This window comes from Silene latifolia, chromosome 6 (assembly GCF_048544455.1).
Source record: "Silene latifolia isolate original U9 population chromosome 6, ASM4854445v1, whole genome shotgun sequence".
In the NCBI taxonomy this organism is placed as follows: domain Eukaryota; kingdom Viridiplantae; phylum Streptophyta; class Magnoliopsida; order Caryophyllales; family Caryophyllaceae; genus Silene; species Silene latifolia.
In genome coordinates this window covers 128400823-128421368 of record NC_133531.1, presented here as the reverse complement: position 1 = coordinate 128421368, position 20546 = coordinate 128400823, and the positions used below count along the sequence as shown (strand labels likewise).

Genomic DNA, 20546 nt, shown 5'->3' with positions numbered 1-20546 from the left:
TCGTTTTACCATTAAAATAGGTATTGCCGTCCTAAACGAGAATTTGTGGTATTGAAGTAGGTCAAATCACAAATGTGGCACTTATTAATGTATTGTTGCCTTTTGGCAGCTTAATTGAGGGAAGTCAAATTTCATGTGACACTAGACTAGATTTTCTACGGCTTCACATTTTTCCTGAGATCAAGGTAAAGATAGATTGTTGTTTTGTGATTGTAACTTCCAACTATCTACTTTGACCATGGTCAATACTTCTTTACTCTGTTGCCAAATCTCTTGAACAATTTTTAGTAGGGTTAATTTTTAACTAGGTTGATGTAAATATGATCCCGAGTAATGTACGCGTGTGGTATATCTGAAATTTTACTTTTGCCTATATTATAGATTAAATCGACATTTTATTGATTTTCATGTCAACAAAAATGTAATTTATTTTGAGGAAAAATATGAATCAGTAAAACTAACCAAGAAAATTGAATAATGTCGAAAAGGGTGTATTTTAATGATTTGTTTTTTTTTTTTTCAAATAAAAAGCTAATAATTTTTTGAAAAAAATTCCCAACAACCTCCACCCACCCTACCCCCAAACTCCGACGACAGCCAGCGCACCATCAACGACCTCATCTCTTGCCGATGCCACCAGCGATCCTAACGACCTCTCCCAAACGACCCCCTTCCCCGTTCTCACCAACGAACGACCCCCTACCTTGTCCCTACCAACGAACTACCACCTCCCCTCCATCACGCTCTGTCCCACCCCTTCCTAGCGTTGGCGACCCAACTGCATTTCACCTGCCACCGGTCAACTCACCGTAGGCGTGCTTCAACTAATTGCCCAACCCCACCTCCTACAACCATCGGTGAATCCACCTTTCACGAACCACCCACGTATCATGAGATTTTCTTTTTCCCATGAATTATCAACTCCTCCATAATGAAGGGGTTTTATTACTTAGCCCTGCTTAGGTAGTTGGAAATTCTTGTGTCAATTCAACTCCCGGATGTCAACCAAACGAGTTTTGGGCAATTCGCGTGAATTGACCAATTCATTTATTTTGTAAAATCATGGGAAATTAAATCCCGTATGACAATCAAACAAGGCCTAATAAATTATAATGTAATTATTTATGAGTCAAATATTTGTTCTTAAAATGAATTAATATCAATAATTGAATTAATTTGATAGACTTGATCCAAATTAACCCAACCCGATTTTTTTTTTATTGTACTCCATATTTTATAAGTTTGATTCCCGGTTCAAACAAAAATTGAACAAAACACTTAAAATTAGGATTTTAATCCTGATTTCAAATCGGTAATAATATTGTGAACCGCGAATATTTAGGATTTGACGTGATTAAATTTTATTTTGAGTTAGATAAATTTATTTGGATTTGCTTGATCTGATTTAATTCACTTTGATTTGGACTTTTTTTTTGTCTGTTTTCATTTTTGTTTATGGGAAGATTCTAACATTGTATGAAAGTGTCCTTATATGGTATATGTCTCGATGATAATTTTGAGGTGTGACACACTGAAAGTGTCTTCATGAAATCAATATAAGGTGAGAATCGAACTTCAAATTTCATGATTGAGGTAAGAGAACTTTTATCACGGAGGTCTCGGTTTGAGAGAGTTTTTTATTAAGACCTAGTAATTGTTGTTATTATGAAATAAATCAAACACCAAATCTTCAACATTTAAGGAAAATATCCAGCAGATCACCAATGAGTATATATGAACGATCCAGGTTCTTGAGTAGATAATCGACGTTTCGACTCTTCCTACTACTCGGTAAACACGACACAATTCTACAGTTATCGCAACTTCTCTGTACACGAATTCTCGTATGAGATTTATATTATGCTCGATGTGATACAAAAGTAGTCTATATAATAACGAGTTATCCTTTTTCATAAGAAATTTTAATGAACTAGTTATCTAACGATTTGATTTTCTTAACTAGATAAATTAGTCGAAATAACATAGTAATGTTTCTTTTTTAGTAATGTTTGCTTTCTACTTTTTCCAACCTTCTCATCTAATATGAAGTATAACATTAACTAAAGTTACTGAGTAAAATTAATATTAGATTATTAATTTACGAGAGGTAAAAGGTGAAAAGATTAAGAACCCATTATAATTATTATTATTATTTTCATAATTGCCACTCCCAATAATCACACCTTATTATCTCTATAAAACCATGCATTAACTCATTTAATAATCATAATACTTAACACAATTACTTCACATTTTACTCTTTTCCACCCCTCAAAAATCCATAATTCAATTACCAACAAAAAAATGAACTCCCTCCCCATCCAAAATTCACCATCACCACCACACTCCACTACCACAACCACCACCACCGCCCTCGAAACAACCCCATTAAACGAAACACCTCCAAAACCCGCCACCACGGCCGCCACCAAACTTAACAAAAAACATTACAAAATATTACTAGCATTGAACTACATGTCATTATTTATAGGCTCATTAATCTCCTCACTATTAGCAAAATTTTACTTCATTCACAAAGGATCAAGCCGTTGGGTATCCACATGGGTCCAATGTGCCGGTTTCCCAATTCTTCTTTTACCAATTTTCCTCCCTTATTTTCTCAACTTTACCCTAAGAAAACCCTTCACAAACCTCACAAAAAAACTCTTAATCCTCTCATTTATAATAGGTTTATTTTTAGGCCTAAATAACTTGTTGTTTTCATGGGGGACTTCTTATCTACCCGTCTCGACGTCGTCTTTGCTTTTATCTGCTCAATTAGTCTTCACTTTGATCCTTTCTTGCCTCATTGTTAAGCAAAAGATCACATTTTTGAATCTCAATTGTGTCATTCTTTTGACGTTGAGTTCGGTTTTGATAGCATTGAGTGAAAGCCATGATCGTCCTAAGGGTGTCACCAAAGGAATGTATTTTGTTGGGTATTTTTGTACTATTGGTGCTGGTTTGCTCTTTGCTCTTTATCTTCCCATCATGGAGAAAATTTATAGGTATGTAAATTTTTAAATTGTTAACATCATATTTGATACCAACTAGTCTTTCTTAAGACGAACATGTTATTTTAGACTATAAAAACTTACAGGACATCTATTTTACGATTAAAACGAGTCAAATAGAACTCACAATCTGGATGAGTGATACAAACTTTTTATATCTAAAATAGCTTACGTTATGATTCAATATAGTTATATATCCATCTGCTTCAATCAGTCAATAGCTTACATTTATTTTATCTTATGATGAAAAACAATATAAAACGAATCCGAAAAACATGATACTTAGTCTAGAACATGAGACTTGTTAGCCTTTCCGCTAAAATCTAAAGATAAAATTTTTCATAACGTTTTTTGTTTTTTGACATTTTCTTTTTCGACATTAAATGTGATCATAACCTTAAAAGAGAACTTCATAAATGAAATAACATGATGTATTGGTTAAACATCTGATACCTAAATTCCACGTGAATTCCCATTTATTTTTTGTTGGATCATAACCAAAAAAATTACGAACTCCATTTCATATATTTATCATTCCGTTTAATTTTGTTATCGAATCTATTTGAATTTCGCCGTTAATTCTGAACGAGAAACAATGTAAAAGTTGTGATAATTGCTTTCTGAAATCAAAAATACTTGTTTAAAACGGTTTTACACAACTGTTATTGCAATTAGTACATTATACAACCAGTTGTATATGGTTGTATAATGTAGAATCCGAGCTGTGCACTAAAGTTTTCGAGTTTTGTTAAAAAGAATCTGAGCTATGCTTTAAAGTTTTTGAACTCACACACTTAAACATAAAAAAAATAAACTCTTACAAACTCGATAAAATTGCACATAAGCTCGGATTAATGTATATGGTTGTACAATGCTTATTATACAACTGGTTGTATAGTAATATTTGTGCTGTTATTGTAAACTTAATTACCATGCATTTTACTTAATTACCATGTGAGGGTGGTTATCAATTACTTTTATGAGGCTATTTAGGCAAATAAAAAGTCGTTTTACATAAGTGTATTATAAAACCGCCTTATAAGAGACCTTCTCGATTACATTGTTTGTTCATTAAATACTCTATAAGAAGATACATTTACAAATTTGGAGTGGGGAATTACGAAGTAACTGATTTGAGTATCTAAATAGTATAAAAGCTGAGTTTTTTAAAGCTTTTTTATTGGTCGAGAGATTTTAGGAAAAATGGATTTGTTTTGTTAGTGGTGGACCCCATTTAAAAAAATAAATTAATTAATTTCTTTTCTTTTCTTTTGTACGTTTAGTTTTACAAATTTATAAGTCTATTCACTAAGTTTTACAAAACACTATACCAATATTGCATTATTATATTAATAAAATTGTCATTTCAAATATACTTTATGCGCCCCACACTTTAAATTTTAAGAAATTACTTTACAATACCTAACAAAAAATATACTTTTAATTTTGTACAAATTTAAGTCAACAAATAAAATTAACTTGCAAAAGAAAAATCGATTTTTGAATAGAAATAATATAATGTAATTTCAGATTATGTATAATATATATTTTACAATTTTTTAAGTAATTTTACTCTTCAATCTTTCCAGAGTAATGTATTTTTTAAATCTAACTTAGTGTATTATGTAAGTAATGTTTACTCTTTTCACGTTGCTTAGTAAAATTCATTATTAAAAGTACCGTGCATTTTTTTGCACGGGATTAAAACTAGTATCCATTGTTGTACAACAAATGTAGGATACAAGTTGGATAGGAATATACGATGTCATCGATCTTTTTTACAATTTGTTTGGTTATTTGTTTTTAATTTTCATTTCTAAAACACAAATAGAATGGAGAAAATAGTATGCTTATAAATAGGAGTATATATATTTTTGTGTGCTGCTATCTCATTTTCCTAATCTTCTCCAAAGAAAGAAGATGCATTTTACATATTCGGAATTGGTAAGTATTTTGAGTATATTCTTTGTGGTGCAATGAATGAAGAATAAGTTGGATAACATGTATCAAGTCATGTTTTTACAATTTGGTTATTTTTGTTAAGGGAAAAAACTACTATTAACTACAAATAAAGTCTGACATTTACAAGCAATAATTTAATGTTATTAATGTAAAGGAAGGCCACATGGGTGAATATGATGCTGATGGGATTTGAACCTAGATTATGAGTACCATTCCTTATGACTTTACCAGCTAATGATCTAAGCTAACTATACTGACAAGATGCATTTTTTTGTAAACACTCGGACAAAACCCCATAAGTACTTAGATCAACTATACTGACAAGATGCATTTTTTGTAAAAACTATACAAAGTTTTGTGTAAAATCTCTAATTTCAAATATATTTTCTGAATTAAGAACATTTGAAATGGTATCTAAGCATAAATGTGTTGTGCTATTCTTAAAGTTTAGGTGTCTAAAATTATCTGACCTTGCCATAAAAGTAAAAGAAGATGTGGTCCATTTCATATGTATGGTTATTAATTTGAGCTTTTATATATGTCCAAAATTTACCCATAAGTACTTAGATCAACTGATAAGAACGGAGTAGTTGTGTTAGTCTTGAGAATGCAACAATGTTAAAACTCACGGATGAGAATGCAGCACTTATATTTTTGTCTATAGTAACTTTCCTTACATATGTTATTTATGAATAGGGAAGTCTATTGCTACGAGATGGTGATGGAGATGCAACTAATAATGGAGATAGCCGCCACGGCACTAGCCACCATAGGCATGGCCATAGACGGCGGTTTTAAAGAGATGAGACACGAAGCGAGACAACAGTTCGACCTAGGACCTAAGATGTACACATTGACCATAATAGGCAACATAATAAGCTGGCAGTTATGCTTCATGGGTACGGCAGGGATGGTGTTCCTTACGTCATCGTTAACCGGTGGCGTGTGCATGGGGGCTCTCTTAGCCATGAACGTCGTTGGTGGGGTGATCGTGTATGGGGACCAATTCGGAGGGATTAAGGCTGTGTCCACGTTGTTGTGTGCATGGGGATTTTGTTCTTACGTGTATGGGATGTACGTGAAGAGTAAGGTTGTTGAGGGTCGTATAGGTACAAAGCAAGATTATGAGATGGAGTTGTCTCCGATTGTGACGGATAATGTCTAGTTGACCTGGGTTGGATAATCGGATTTTCTAACGTTTGTCTAAGGATACACATTAAGAAGTTTTATAAGGAGAAATTATAATTTCTCATGAAAATCCTTTCTCTTATGGCTTCTTAATGTGTACCTTTAGAGTATATATATGTTAGAAAAACCGAATAATAATATAGATTTGGGTAATTTTAGAAAAAGAACATCTTGATTTATGAACATAGCGCTAATTAAAGAATGTTAAAGTTAAACAAAAAATGTAAAATCAATTAAACTTATTTGAAAGTTAGAAATGTAAATTGTATGTATTTCCAATTTTAAATTTAGTGTTGCGTTTCTCATATATATTTTTATGGCGGTGGGGGTGGTAGAATCTTAAAAAAGTTCTATCGATTTGGAAATGATAACTAAGATGATTGAGTGATTCTTTTCTTACTTAAATATACTCTGTATAGATTTAGGTTTATGTTTTTTTTCGGTAAAAATGAGATAAACTGAATTTAATGGAGTTGAGTTGAATTAAACTAGACTAAATAAAGTTGATCTTTAGTGAATGAAGTTAAAGCAAAAGTTAATTTTGTGACGAGAATAACACGGACCAATCGATCTTTATAACATTATAAAACGAGTGGATGTGGGGGGTTTCAGGTAGAGCACAATGGGCGTGAGGGGCCTATCAAAACTACTCTTATATTGCAATTAATAGCCATTTGATTTATTTGACTTTCTCGTGACCTAGTACATTAGGCATGCGGAACTATTGAACTAAGACCTAATTGTGACCTAGTACATGTCAAGACCAAACAGAGAAGAAAAAAAAGGATATTTTATTACAAAGCACATAGACAATTCCAATTCAAACCCCTATGTACTTACTAAAGGGACAATTGGTATGGGAGTTTCCTTCATATCTAGTTACACAAATTCTCATTATAGACGAACACTATCCGTCTATACGTATAGACGCATATCATTTTCCCTCACAAAATATCCATTTGCCATAGGGTGGGAGGCACATGGAGGGTGCCCCACCTTGTCCCCCTACCCATTTTATTAGAGGTCTTTACCCGTGTGTTCGCCCCACCCGTCTATACCAAGACCTATTGATCTACTTAAGATACTATTATCGAGTTTTTCGCCCCTTTTAAGAAATTTTTTGTATTGAAGAGTATTATCTAAACCATGTAGGTCATAATATATACTCTCAAATAATCTCAAGTATTCAAAATATATTTTAAAGTCTGAAATTTCTCAAAATCAATTAAATTTTTTTCTTCTGAATTAAATATAGCCAACACATTTTTCATAAAACATGTAAATTTATGTATTTTATTCACGTTATTTATTTATTTTTCATCCGTTACAATATAATATCACATTTCGTGATGATAGGCCAGCTTCGCAATATGCGTAGATTAGTAAATTGTGTTGGGTAGACGATCATTAGAAAGTTAGTTACTAGCTTGTACGATATGGAATGTGTTAAATATATACGGGGTTTGGCATTGCAAGATGACGTTGTTTTATACTTTTATGTGAGAATTTAGTATTTCGCATTCAACCATAAAAACAACTAATTGTTCTAAATAAATTACTTCATTCCATATATGATTTCACGTATGCATGAGTCTATTTAGTAGACAATCACAAATTCGCATTATTTATGTAACGGTATTCAGGTATTGTATATTACTAGTATTAGTGCCCGGCTTCGCCCGGGCTACCTCTACTCTCCATTAATGTTTTTTGTTCATTAATATATTTTTCTATGATATATCCTAAAATTTTGATGAAATAAATTTTGAGACAAATTCATTACTCCCGCTATTAATATTTTACTCTTATTAATGAAACAATAGTAATAACATTTTACTACTTGCCCGTAATCATTGTTACTTTCACTACTCCCGCCGTAATTATTGTTACTGTCCCTACTGCCGGCATTAATATTGATAATTTCACTACTCCCGCCGTAATTATTGTTACTTTCACTATTGCCGCATTAATATTGATTATTTCACTACTCCCATTGTTGTTTCTATCACTTTCACTAATCTCGCTGATAATATTGTTACTTTTACTATTCAAATGTGTGATTACTATCATATAACTATATCCAATGTTATTACAATTCTTTTCTTTACGGACGAAATTACTTTTATTACTTAAGCATGCAATTTTAAGAGGATTCTATATTTATATAAATATATTACATATATGCATTAAATCAAATCGAAACAATTATGCAATATTATATATTATGGAATCTTACTTGAATTATTTATAACCTACTTATGTTATATTTTTGTATGTTAAATAATTAACATCTCTATACATCTAATAAACTATAAAGTTTAATAAAATTGCATAGATTTTAAATTTAATATATAATTTTATGATGTTAATAATTAATAGTAATGTTTATACTAATTAATTATTTTATTTTAAGGAAATTGATCATCTTCTAGTGTTCTATAAATATTTAGGAAAATTACCAAGCATCTTCTTTCTTTTAGTCTCCTTGAAATTGACCATCTTAATTTATTATTTTATTTTAAGGAAATTGACCATCTTAATTAATTATTTTATTTTAAGGAAATTGACCATGTTTTAGTCTCTTACAAATGTTTAGGAAAATTACTAAGCTTCTATATAATTTAATTTTAACCGAAACTTAATAATATTTGCATTGAGATCCTTAATCGGGTCCATCACACGGTGCTAGTGATTTAAAACTATATAGTATAATTAATTTGTATAACTTTCTTTAATTACATGGAAGTCCTTTGGTTTCTGGATTTAATATATAGTATTGATACGAAGTATCTCACTATAGTTTATGTAGTGGTATCTGATGATGTATGATTATGATTTCTGAATATAATTATGTAAATGTAAACCCATCCTTGTTTCGTATATTGGTTTAATCCCATATATTTCTTTTTGAGCGTAGTATTAATTTTGGTTTTGAAAGATCTCTTATTCATGAAGAACTAGTATTGGTGCCCGGCTTCGCCCGGGCTACCTCTACTTACCATTAATTTTTTTTTCATTAAATAAAATTACTTAAAGTTGCATAACCATAAATTTATCATTAATGTATTTTTCTATAACATATCCTAAAATTACGATGAAATAAATTTTGAGACAAATTCGCTACTTCTGCTATTAATATTTTATTCTTATTAATGAAACAATAGTAATAACATTCACTACTTGCCCGTAATCATTGTTACTTTCACTACTCCCGCCGTAATTATTGTTACTGTCACTACCGTCGCATTAATATTGATAATTTCACTATACCGCCATAATTATTGTTACTTTCATTATTGCCGCATTAATATTGATTATTTCACTACTCCCGTTGTTGTTTCTACCACTTTCACTAATCTCGTTGATATAGTTATATAAATATATTACATATATGCATTAAATTAAATCAAAAGAATTATGCAATATTATATATTATGAAATCTAACTTGAAATATTTATAACCTACTTATATTATATTTTTGTATGTTAAATTACTAACATCTCTATACATCTAATAAATTATAAAGTTTTTTAAAATTGCATAGATTTTAAATTTAATATATAATTTTATGATGATAATAATTAATATCATAAGTGTGCATGTTTATACTAATTAATTATTTTATTTTAAGGAAATTTACCGTCTTCTAGTCTTCTATAAATATTTAGGAAAATTACCAAACATCTTGTTTTTTTAGTCTCCTTGAAATTAACCATCTTAATTAATTATTTATTTTAAGGAAACCGATCATCTTAATTAATTATTTTGATTTAAGGAAATTAACCATGTTTTAGTCTCATACAAATGTTTAGGAAAATAATCTAGCTTCTATATAATTTAATTTAACCCAAACTATATAATATTTGCATTGAGATCCCTTAATCGGGTCCATCACATGGTGCTAGTGATTTAAAACTATACAGTATAATTAATTTGTATAACTTTCTTTAATTATATTAAAGTCCCTTGGTTTCTGGATTTAATATATAGTATTGATAAGTGATCTTATATAAATTTGAAACCTAATTTTTGAAATAAAATAAAACAAATTTTAAATTACACCCACGTCAAATACACTTTTTTACATTTACTCCCACGTCAAATTTTTTTAATAAATTACACCCAAGTTAATAGCTCAAGTTATAAATTGCACCCAATATCGGATTCCGACCACATTTCCGTCAAATTTCAATTTTTTTTGGGTTAAAACGTATTTTTTAGGACGATTTTGCCCTTTTGTCTTTCTTTATTAACTTTGTGCTTGTTTGATGTTTAACATCTCATTCATTCCCTTCCCTTCTTCATCATTCTCTCTCATATTTTCCCTAATTTGATTTCCTTCATTGTGTTACTAATCCTCAAGGTAATTCATTCCCCATTGTTTTTTTTGGTTCAATGTGTTCAATTTTATTAATTTGTATTCAATAAATTTCGTTTCCGTTTAATCTTGTCATGGTTCTTGATAATTAGGTTGTCTTTTGAATATTAGGGTTAGAAATTCATTCAAAATGTCAATTGAAAGTAGCTATGAAAGCACCCATCATAGTAGCATTGATGAACAACCCAGGAAATGTCTTTGTGGTGTACCAGTTGCGATTTTGACGTCTTCGACTCAAGACAATCCAGGAAGACGATTTGAGAAGTGCAAGTTCTCTAACCCAGCAGCAGTGTTTGAGTACATTATTGGTGTCATGCTGTTGTTGGAGTACGTTATTGGGTGTGGAGATGTCGGAATATTTGTCGTTTGGAGGGATATGTAATGCATCCCAAAAAACTGGTTCAGGAAGTCCAGATGGAGTGTCGAAGGCAAGTACAGAGTAAGTTTCAAGGGGTAATGAGCAGTGCTGATGTGAATTGGTGTCATGCTGCTGGATTTTGTTAGCTTAGGCTCTATATGAATTGTATTATACTTGTTTCTTAGCTAGGAGGCCAATGTCTGAAATGGTTGTACTGGTTGTAATGACTTTGATCTGATATTTTAATACTACTAACATTCCACCAGCAGACGGAAATTTTTGTAACATTACACACTGCAATTTTTGTAATGGCAATGACAATTACAAACTGTAATTTTTGGAATTGCATTTGGTTAGCAGACGGAAATGAAACGAATACTGCACTTGGCATACTGAACTGATGAATCGGACAAAGATGGGTGAAAGAAATTTGTTGAATTACAACATATTGTTCAACAACAAGACAACCGTTAATGAAACAAGATTTCTAGCATACATCACCTTACATCAGTGCAAATACATCCCTTAATGCCTTCATACCCTTACATCAGAGCAAATACAACATATTGTTCAACAGCAAGCTAGAACCCCTCAGCCTCCATACCCTGCCTGCCCCCTTTGAATAAACTCATTCATCGGTATGCTTGAATCGTCATCGAAGAAGGAGAAGAGTCAAGCTCTCGAAGCCTGTCTTCTCTAAGCTTGTCTTCGTGTAGGGACTCTAAATGATCACAATAAACATCCAGAATCCTGAGGTACTCATGCTGTCCTTCTGGGAAATTCACAATTATCTTACTCGCACGACATATATCCACCACTACATCCCAGGACAAGACATTTCGGATCCTTTCAAATAGAAGGACCACCTCATTAGTCAGCCGTTTCAGTTCCTCCCGTTTATTGGCAACCATTCCTGCAACAGACCAAACATACGAATGTTTCATGAAACTGGTAGTTGCCAATCACAAATATCACAACAAACCTAACTCCTATGTATACAGCAACTTACTATTTGAGACGACACCACCATGGATTGGAGCGTGAGATGGACCTGGAATATTCACGAAAAGAGGCCGCAGAAGTTGGAGCACCGGGTCTTGGCCAGTCAACATACCCCACACGGCGGTTGGTGCCAAAACAACATCTAAACGCTGAAATAGTTTTGGAGACTCACCCAATATGCGATCAATCTTATCCTGTATACCCTGAACTATAGACGCGTTGCTGCTCATCTTTCCTACAATATATCCACAACAAGGAGAAATTCAAAGATGGGAAAGCCTAAACTAAGGCATAGAAATGCAAAACTCAGAAATACAATACCCAGAAATTCAAAACACAGAATTAAACTAATTAAAACCCAAATATTCAAAACCCAGAAATAACCTAATTTAATAGCCATCAATTATAAACACAGAAATTGAAAACCCATAAATCAGGATGACCAAAATTAATCTAATTCAATGCTCATCAATTATAAACCAAGAAATTAGGGTAAAAAACAAATAAAAATTTAAGAGCAATGATTAATAATGAATTTCACGACATAAATCAAAATAACAGAAATCAAACAATAGCCTACAAACAAATCTCTCAATAGCCTAATCAAAATAACAGAAATCAAACAAGAGATTGAAGGACAACTTACATACATTACAGCAGTGATAGATGGTGATGGATGAACAATCTCTCAATAATTAGGGTTTAATTTGGATTATTGCGGAAATTTGGTGGAATTTTGAAGGACAAAATTTGGGGGAAATTTCGAATGAAATTAGGTTAAGAGGTGAAATGGGGAAAGTATATGAAGATGTTAGAAATCATATTTTAAATATCACATATTTTAGTTTAAAGTTTTAGTCATAAAAACTTAAAGATCTTATGCATGCAAACTAAATAAGAAGAGATAAGAAAATCGTTTTCTCACCATCAAATTTTCGGCCATTTTGGGCACCAACAAGATCTCCTACTTGTTAGTTCTTGAGCTATAATGAATATTAGGATGATCCTCCAAAAATCCCAAAGTAGAGATTCTCCTCTTGATTGCACCCAAGATTATCCATAATCCCACTAAATAATATTTACTAGATATTTGTTTAGTAGTTTACCTTAAAATTTATTATTAATACTCATATATTACACTAATAATATTAGTAATCTAAAAATGAACAATTTATGAAGATTCTAAGACATTTTAGAGAGTTGTGAGAGTTGTAGAGATTTTGAATGCATGAATGGAAAAATGATTTTAGTGTGTAGTGTTATAAGAGAACAAAACACTCTTAAAAGAGTGTAGAGGAAACCAATGGAGGCAAGGGGGAAAGAGCTAAAAAGGCATCTTGCTTTTTCCTTTTTCTCTTCACAACACACTAGGTGTGTAAGCTAGTCTTTACTAGCCATCATGATGTATAATTCTACTAATAAAATAACATCATTCTAACACCCTAGACTACCCAATATTTCGGTCCTTTTATCATAAAATGGACTACCATTTTATTTTGTCAATTTGTCAATTGTCACATAATATGTCACATGTAGTATGTTACATGTTATTAATTAATTTGATGCATATTTATCACATAAATATCATTTCATGAATTAATTAAATTACATACAATAAATTGACTAGTGATACTTGATCACATAAATAAAATGGGTCATATAATTATAATTCACAACATTTTGTAATTATAATTAACCATTCATTCTTATCTCTATTGTTTCTCAAACAATAAACAATTTTAGTAACAAAACATTTTATTACTAAAATAAATCTTATTTAATCCCATTACAATAAGATGATTATTTTCTCTCACAAATTGAATTGTTCAATTTTAAGGAATTGATCAACTTGCATCGTCATACAATTAATCAACTTTACAGATAAGGGCATCATCCTTTAGGTGTGACCTTAAGGGATCAACTGATCACCACCGTCCCACGACAGTAACGTCAAACTCTAGCAAGCCAATCGTTACCGATTAATGTTGGTCAGTTGACTATATAATTGAATCATCCCTTACGTATTCTTAAAATGAGATTTAAACATGTGATCATCATGATCGACAATTGTGATCGCATTATTGTCGGGGACACTCCAACAATTTCCCACTTGTCCTCGACAAAGTCACCAATTCTCTTGTCCTATTAGTATCTCCCACTCAATGCAATGTGTCTTTCAGGTCGTACTTGCAAGTGATCACATCGAGAGTGGTTTCCTCGATCTGGAGAATAACTGATTGACCGGAATTATCTACCATAGATACCTTCCGAGCGTGGCCACGCATTTCCAGCTCATTACTCCTCGAGTGGCCGTGAGATATTGTTTTAACCCTGACAAGGGGGTGGACAATTCCTATCGCACTATTCCCTTTAACTAGCCACAGCCATCATAACCCAAAATATGCACATTTGACCCATTTACGAAGGTCGTAGTAACATAAATCAAAGTTAATCTGAAACCATGCCACCTTAGGCGAACAATCTTTAGTCAAAAGAATCGACTCATTAGAATACTATAGTAGCTCTCGCAACGACCAGGCTTTATAAATTTGCCATAACTCTATAAGGGGTCACTGCCCGACAAAGTGTTCCTAACAGTCTGTCTATGTGATCGACTAGTCATCTCACATGCCTCTATGGCACTTGAACTTGCCATCAATCGCATCACACACTAGTCACTTCGAGACGTCACCTCATACAAGTGACTATGGGCAAATACCATGTTAATCCGGGTTCACTTTAACGGGGTTCAATATTGTCTCTACAACCCGTTTGGATGTAACAAAGTATAAAAGGAGTTTTTAGATTTAAAACTCGAACGAAAAATGTGATTATCTCATATGAATAGTAAATACCTGATTACTACTTCATATTTTTATAATCCAATTTGATCATGTATGTAGTTGTTCATCTCAATCCAATTGAAATGACATGACTCATTATGTTAAGCCTATGAGAAGGCTTTGGTTAATAGGTTTTATTAACTTCTTGTACCTTTACTACATACTCGTTTTCCTTTGTAATGTATACATTTGCATTACAACACTTTCTGAGTACGTGTCTAGATCCAATCTAGACATAAGCTCTCTAGCCTTAAAATAGCTCCCACTGTTTTCACAGTGTGAGGGATCCATTCTCTTGCACATCTCATGATTGCAAATGTACTCAATTTCCGTTGTAAATATCTCTCATAGTTCTTTATTGCCTAGAACGATTCTAGCAAATCTATTTCTTAAATAACATAGCCACAATAGTTCCTTAACCATCTTCACGTGTTTTGAATATGGTTTTGTCTGAAACCTTTCGCAATCTCAATTGTCAATTGTCATTTGTGTAATACCCTTACACAAATTAGTTAATTGCATCAAAAACACTTAACTTTGCACCTTTAATGCTTCTTCAAGCACTTTGCATTACATCCTCAATGCTTCTGCAAGCACTTAAGGGTAATCTTTATGGTTATTTGGTAACTATTACTTAAATTCGATTTGAAACAATTCATCATACTCAAAGTATATGAAGTGTTATACATAATTATTTATTTAATTGATCCGGCAGCGGAAGCAAATGGAATCAATCAAATATGTTCAACTCGATTGAACTAATCATGAATCTTATCAACATAAGACTTCTTATTTGACGCTAATATCATATAGATTTATCTCCATAAATCCGGATATTAAAGATGTATTATAATACTCCAAAAGTCTTAAATCATTCTCAATGATCAATATGTTATCCACATATTAGACTAATTAAAATTACCGTAACTCCCACTAAACTTCATGTATAAACACAACTTCTCGATTTATCGGGAAAAATTTTATACCATGATCAATTCATTGATTCCAACTCATTGATGTCCTACTCAAGACCATCTCTTAAGTTGCACATAATCTTAGGATTGCAAGAATCTACAAAACTCAAGACATGTATTGAATACATTCCTTCTAATTGAAGAAGTGGGTTTTAGATTCACTTGTTATATGTATACACTACTACAGATACAGGCTATAACAACGGTTAAAAACCGTTGTTATATAAAAAAGCGGACGTTGTTAAAGCGTCCGTTGTAAAAGGTTTTAAAAACGGTTGGTTTTCTTAAGGAACTCGTTGTTAAAACTATTAACAACGGTTTTAAGTATAAAAACCCGTTGTGGAAAATGTGACTCAATTTTGGGGTGAAAGTTATAACAACGGGTTGTAATATGCAAAGCCGTTGTTATAACTAAAGACAACGGGTTGTTTATAAATAACTGTTGTTGTTTGTTCTTAAAAAATAAAAAATAAAAAATTAAATATTACTAGATGCATGCATAATTACGGCCCGTTATAATTCCGATGCATGCATTATTACTGCCATCCCTGTGCATATGAACGGACAATATGGAATGAGAAGGGTTAGTAATAAGATTTGAAGCAGCAGAGAGAGATATGATGATGATTATGGCACAACTTCCTAACATATATATTAATTAAAAAACAACTCAAACCACACATTGCTTAGTATAAATACATGCATTATCTCAACTAACATTCCATTATCTCACTATACATCTCCAAACCCTAACTGCTAAAACAAACTCCAAATAAACCCTACTTAATCTTTCAAACAAACTCCAAACTCCAACAAAATGAATGATATCATCCTTAAGACTCTTACTATGATCGAGAACAACAACAGTTTCATCCGCCGGTTGCTCCACATTGAAGAAAGTTTCGGGAGCTACCTTGCGGATGCTCGATCTATCTTGAAGGACGCCAAAGAAGATGGCTTGACGAAAAGCGGCGAGATTGCGGCTATATGACGATATAGCAATGCACGAACGGAACCTCAAATAGCCAAGGAGGAGTGGACGGATATCATAGAGGAGAATAAGACTCTCTATGAAAATATAAGAATTGCATTTTTATTAATGTAATTTTTTTTTTAATTTATGTATATATATATATATATATATATATATATATATATATATATATATATATATATATATATATATATATAGAAGAGATTGATGTGACCATAATTGGCGCATATTTAGCCCCCGAATTACCCTTGTTTCCATGCTTTTTAGTGCTTATTTGGGTCATTTCTTATCTTTAGTTCTTTGTTTTGCATATTCTTTGAGATTTTGATCCCTTGGTAGGAAAGGAGCAAGAATCTTGCATTTTCATGGCAAAACAAGACTAAATTGATCAAATTCAATGACCAAGCATCAAGGAGAGACAAGATTAGAAGGCCTTTGTACATATCATAGTAGAAGAGCAATGTTGAGAAAGGATCCTTGAGTCCCCAAGGAAATCCCCAAGGAATTTATGAAGAAAAGGGAAGAAAAGAAGAAGCTACCACGCTGACTGACAATCCGAGCGGATTGTCGGCAATCTGCCTGTCTGCCCTTGCACAATCCGAGCGTCCCGTGGAATCCGCTCGGATTCCCCTCGAAGAATCCGCCCGGATTCCCCGAGAATCCGCTCGGATTCCATCGCCCAAATCCGGCTGTCCCGACCCTAATCCGCCCGGATTCCTTCACAGCGCGGGTTGTCTTCTTCAAGCTACGAAAAGAGAAGCCCTTCTCTCCAAAAATACCGGCTTCTCCTTGCTCAACTTAAAAAGTGTAATTACTAGTTTAGCCCTTAGTTAACCCTAATGCATCCTCCCTAATTTTCACTACAAATACCCCATTAGTCTAATTAGAGGAGCATGTTCTTATTATCAATAATTAGTGTAGTTAATATCAATCAAATCTCTCTTCAATATTGTAATCAAGTATTAATCAAGTTTTAATCCAAGTTTTAGTTCTTTAATCTCTCTTTTGTTCATCCTTTATTTTGGGTAATTGAAGATTATTTGGGTTATTATTGGGAGATTGACAACCTCCCAATCTAGCATTCAAGTACTTCTATTATTCTTGCTTTATTATTGGAATCATTAGTAGGTATAATCTCTTAATCCCTTTTTAATTATTGTTAATTACTTTCATTTATTCATCATGTTTCATATTGTTGGTATGATTGACAACCTTGCTAGCATGATCAACATGATAATGAGTGAGTAGTCTCTTAGCTAGGGTTAATGGGTGATTAGGGGAAACCAACATGGGGAATGATTCATGCTTAAATTAATATGCTTTCATGTTTTATTTGCTTGCTTGTTTTGATCTCAACTCATGCACATGTTATATTTGATGAAATGCTAAGCCTATGAATCCTTGCATTTACTATCATCTCCTATCTTTTCAATGAGACTTGTAAGACATAACCCAACTCGAGTTTCATTAGACCATGCATGTTGTTGAGTAGGGAAGATTAAGTCGACTTGTAGGTGTTGTACAATCTAATCGATTCGGCTCCGGGACCCAAACTTTCCTAGGATTGTAAGATATAACCCAACTCAATCCATCACAACAATAATTGCTTGCTTATAATTTGAGAACATGTTTGTATGATCATATCCCATGATTCCCCTATGATCCCATGACACCCTAGTGCCTTTAATCAATTGTTTACACCCCTTTTTATTCATCTTGCTTGTTTATTTCCATTGTTATTCTAGTTTAGTAACCTTCTACATCAACCCAATTTGTGACACCCCTTAGACACCACTAGTTACAATAGAAATCTCATTTCAACTCCCGTCCCTTGGGATCCGACCTTTACTTGCCTCTTTACTAATTGTAGAGTTGCTTGTTAAGCTATAAATTGTGTTTTGATTCGACCGTGACCAACGACCACATCTATTTATTTGTGAATACGAAACGGACCGATCAAAAATGGCGCCGTTGCCGGGGACGGTGTTTGTTTGATTTAGATTTCCTTTTTGTTATTAGTTGTGTCTTTCTTCGCCTTGAGGAAGTAAAAATCCTCAAGGTTTGTTCTAATTGTTTTTAAGTTGTTTGATATTTTGCATGTCTAGAAGGTTACAAAGTGATTTGTTACCTTTTGACCGTGAAATCGAAAGAACCTTGACGAATAATAGGAGACTTGTTAGGAGGAATTTGAGAGGTGTTGGTGAAGTTGTTCAACCCACTAGTGAGTTTGTCAATCCTTTCGCAATAGAAGGAGAAGAAAACCCATTACACAATACCCCACAAAATCCACCTACAATGCCAAAATTCTCGTCACACTCCGTACCCACCGAGGAGAATCTACCAAATGGTACTCCTACACCGCAACATCTCACCGGAAATTTTATTGCCAAGTCCGCCTTCATCCAACTAGTTGAGAGGAGCCAATTCGGGGGAATGCCTAGTGAGGACCCTCATTCTCATATGGAAACCTTTTGCGATTATTGTGATGCTATCTCTCAAACGGGAGTGACTCAAGACCAAATTAGATGGGTCTTATTTCCTTTTTCCTTAATCGGCACCGCGAAGCAATGGTTGAAGGGCCTTGATAAGGCCACCCTTGGAATAGATTCTTGGAAAAAGTTGGCTCTAGCTTTCTACAAAAAATTCTACCCACCGGAAAAGACCAACATGCTAAGAGCTCAAATTACGGGTTTTAAGCAAAGGGATGAAGAGTCTTTGTATGAAGCTTGGGAGTGGTTCAAGGGAATTTGTCGCTCATGTCCTCACCATGGACTTAGCGAATGGTTTTTGGTGCAACAATTTTGGAATGGTTTATATGAAGATTCTAGGAACATTCTCAATATGGGATCAAATGGAATGTTCACCGAAGTTGATGACAATCAAACATGGAACAAGATTGAGGAAATGGCGGTCCATAATTCACAATATAGTAGACCTCGCAAGGCTACTAGAGGAGGAAAGCATGAAGTGGACTCCGTTACTCAATTGGGTGCTCAACTTAGTGCTCACATTGACACAATCAACTTGAAGTTTGAACAAGCCATGGCTAGACTTGAGGAAAACTCAAAATCATCGAAGCATCATGTCAATGCCATGACGGCATCCTCATCAATCCCAAGTGGGATATGTGAGAATTGTGGAACTTTGGGTCATGACCCAAGTGAGTGTAGGGGAACAACCGAACAAGTTAACGCTTTCCAAGCTTACAAAAGTGGTACCCCTTATTCAAATTTTTACAATGAAAACACCAAGTTCCATCCAAATCTCTCATACAAAAGCCAAAATGTTCAAAACCCTCAAACAACATACACTCCACCACCCATGAGAAACCAAAATCAAAGACCCTTTTACAATCAAAACCAAGGTTACCAAAATCAAAATCCATACAATCACCAAAATGACCAAGGCTTTGATGTCCAAAAAGCGGTCCTCCAAATGCAAAAGAATCAACAAGAATTTTTCACCCAAATGCAAAAAGATAGCCAAGCAAAAGAAACCACCATCAACAACATTCTAGCTCACACCAAGATGTTGGAAACACAATTGACTCAACTAGCATCTTCAAGCTCACAAAGACAAAAGGGGCAATTACCACCTCAAAGTAATCCCCCTAGACATGAAACGGTTAGTGCCATTCACTTGAGAAGTGGTACAAGGTATGAAGCACCAAAGAAGCAAGTTGAGGATGAAGTTGTGGAAACTAGTGAAAAGGAAGAAATTGTGCAAAACTCCAAAGATGGAGAATCATCAAAAGAAGAAAGTTCAAAGAAAAATGAAGACAAGGCCAAAGAGAAGGAGCCCATTGTGATTAGACTTCCTTTTCCAAGTCGTC

The 20546-nt window shown here is 33.3% G+C and overlaps 1 protein-coding gene and 1 non-coding gene across 2 annotated transcripts; one reads left to right on the top strand and one right to left on the bottom strand.

The window, feature by feature from the left end:
• Positions 1-2246: 2246 nt before the first annotated feature.
• On the top strand, positions 2247-6291 carry LOC141658992 (putative purine permease 4). The gene is made up of 2 exons (XM_074465696.1): positions 2247-3008; positions 5673-6291. The coding sequence occupies exons 1-2, from the start codon at positions 2305-2307 to the stop codon at positions 6139-6141; spliced, it is 1173 nt and encodes a 390-aa protein (XP_074321797.1). The 5' UTR covers positions 2247-2304; the 3' UTR covers positions 6142-6291.
• Positions 6292-19381: 13090 nt separating this feature from the next.
• LOC141589215 (small nucleolar RNA R71) lies at positions 19382-19488 on the bottom strand. Its single transcript, XR_012520165.1, has one exon. It is a non-coding gene; the product is annotated as a small nucleolar RNA R71 (small nucleolar RNA).
• Between the last annotated feature and the right edge of the window lie 1058 nt (positions 19489-20546).

Coding starts and splice junctions, on each gene's coding strand:
- LOC141658992 (XM_074465696.1), top strand. CDS start 2,305: ATGAACTCCCTCCCCATCCAAAATTCACCATCACCACCACACTCCACT. Junction 3,009..5,672: donor ATCATGGAGAAAATTTATAG/GTATGTAAATTT, acceptor ATTTATGAATAG/GGAAGTCTATTGCTACGAGA.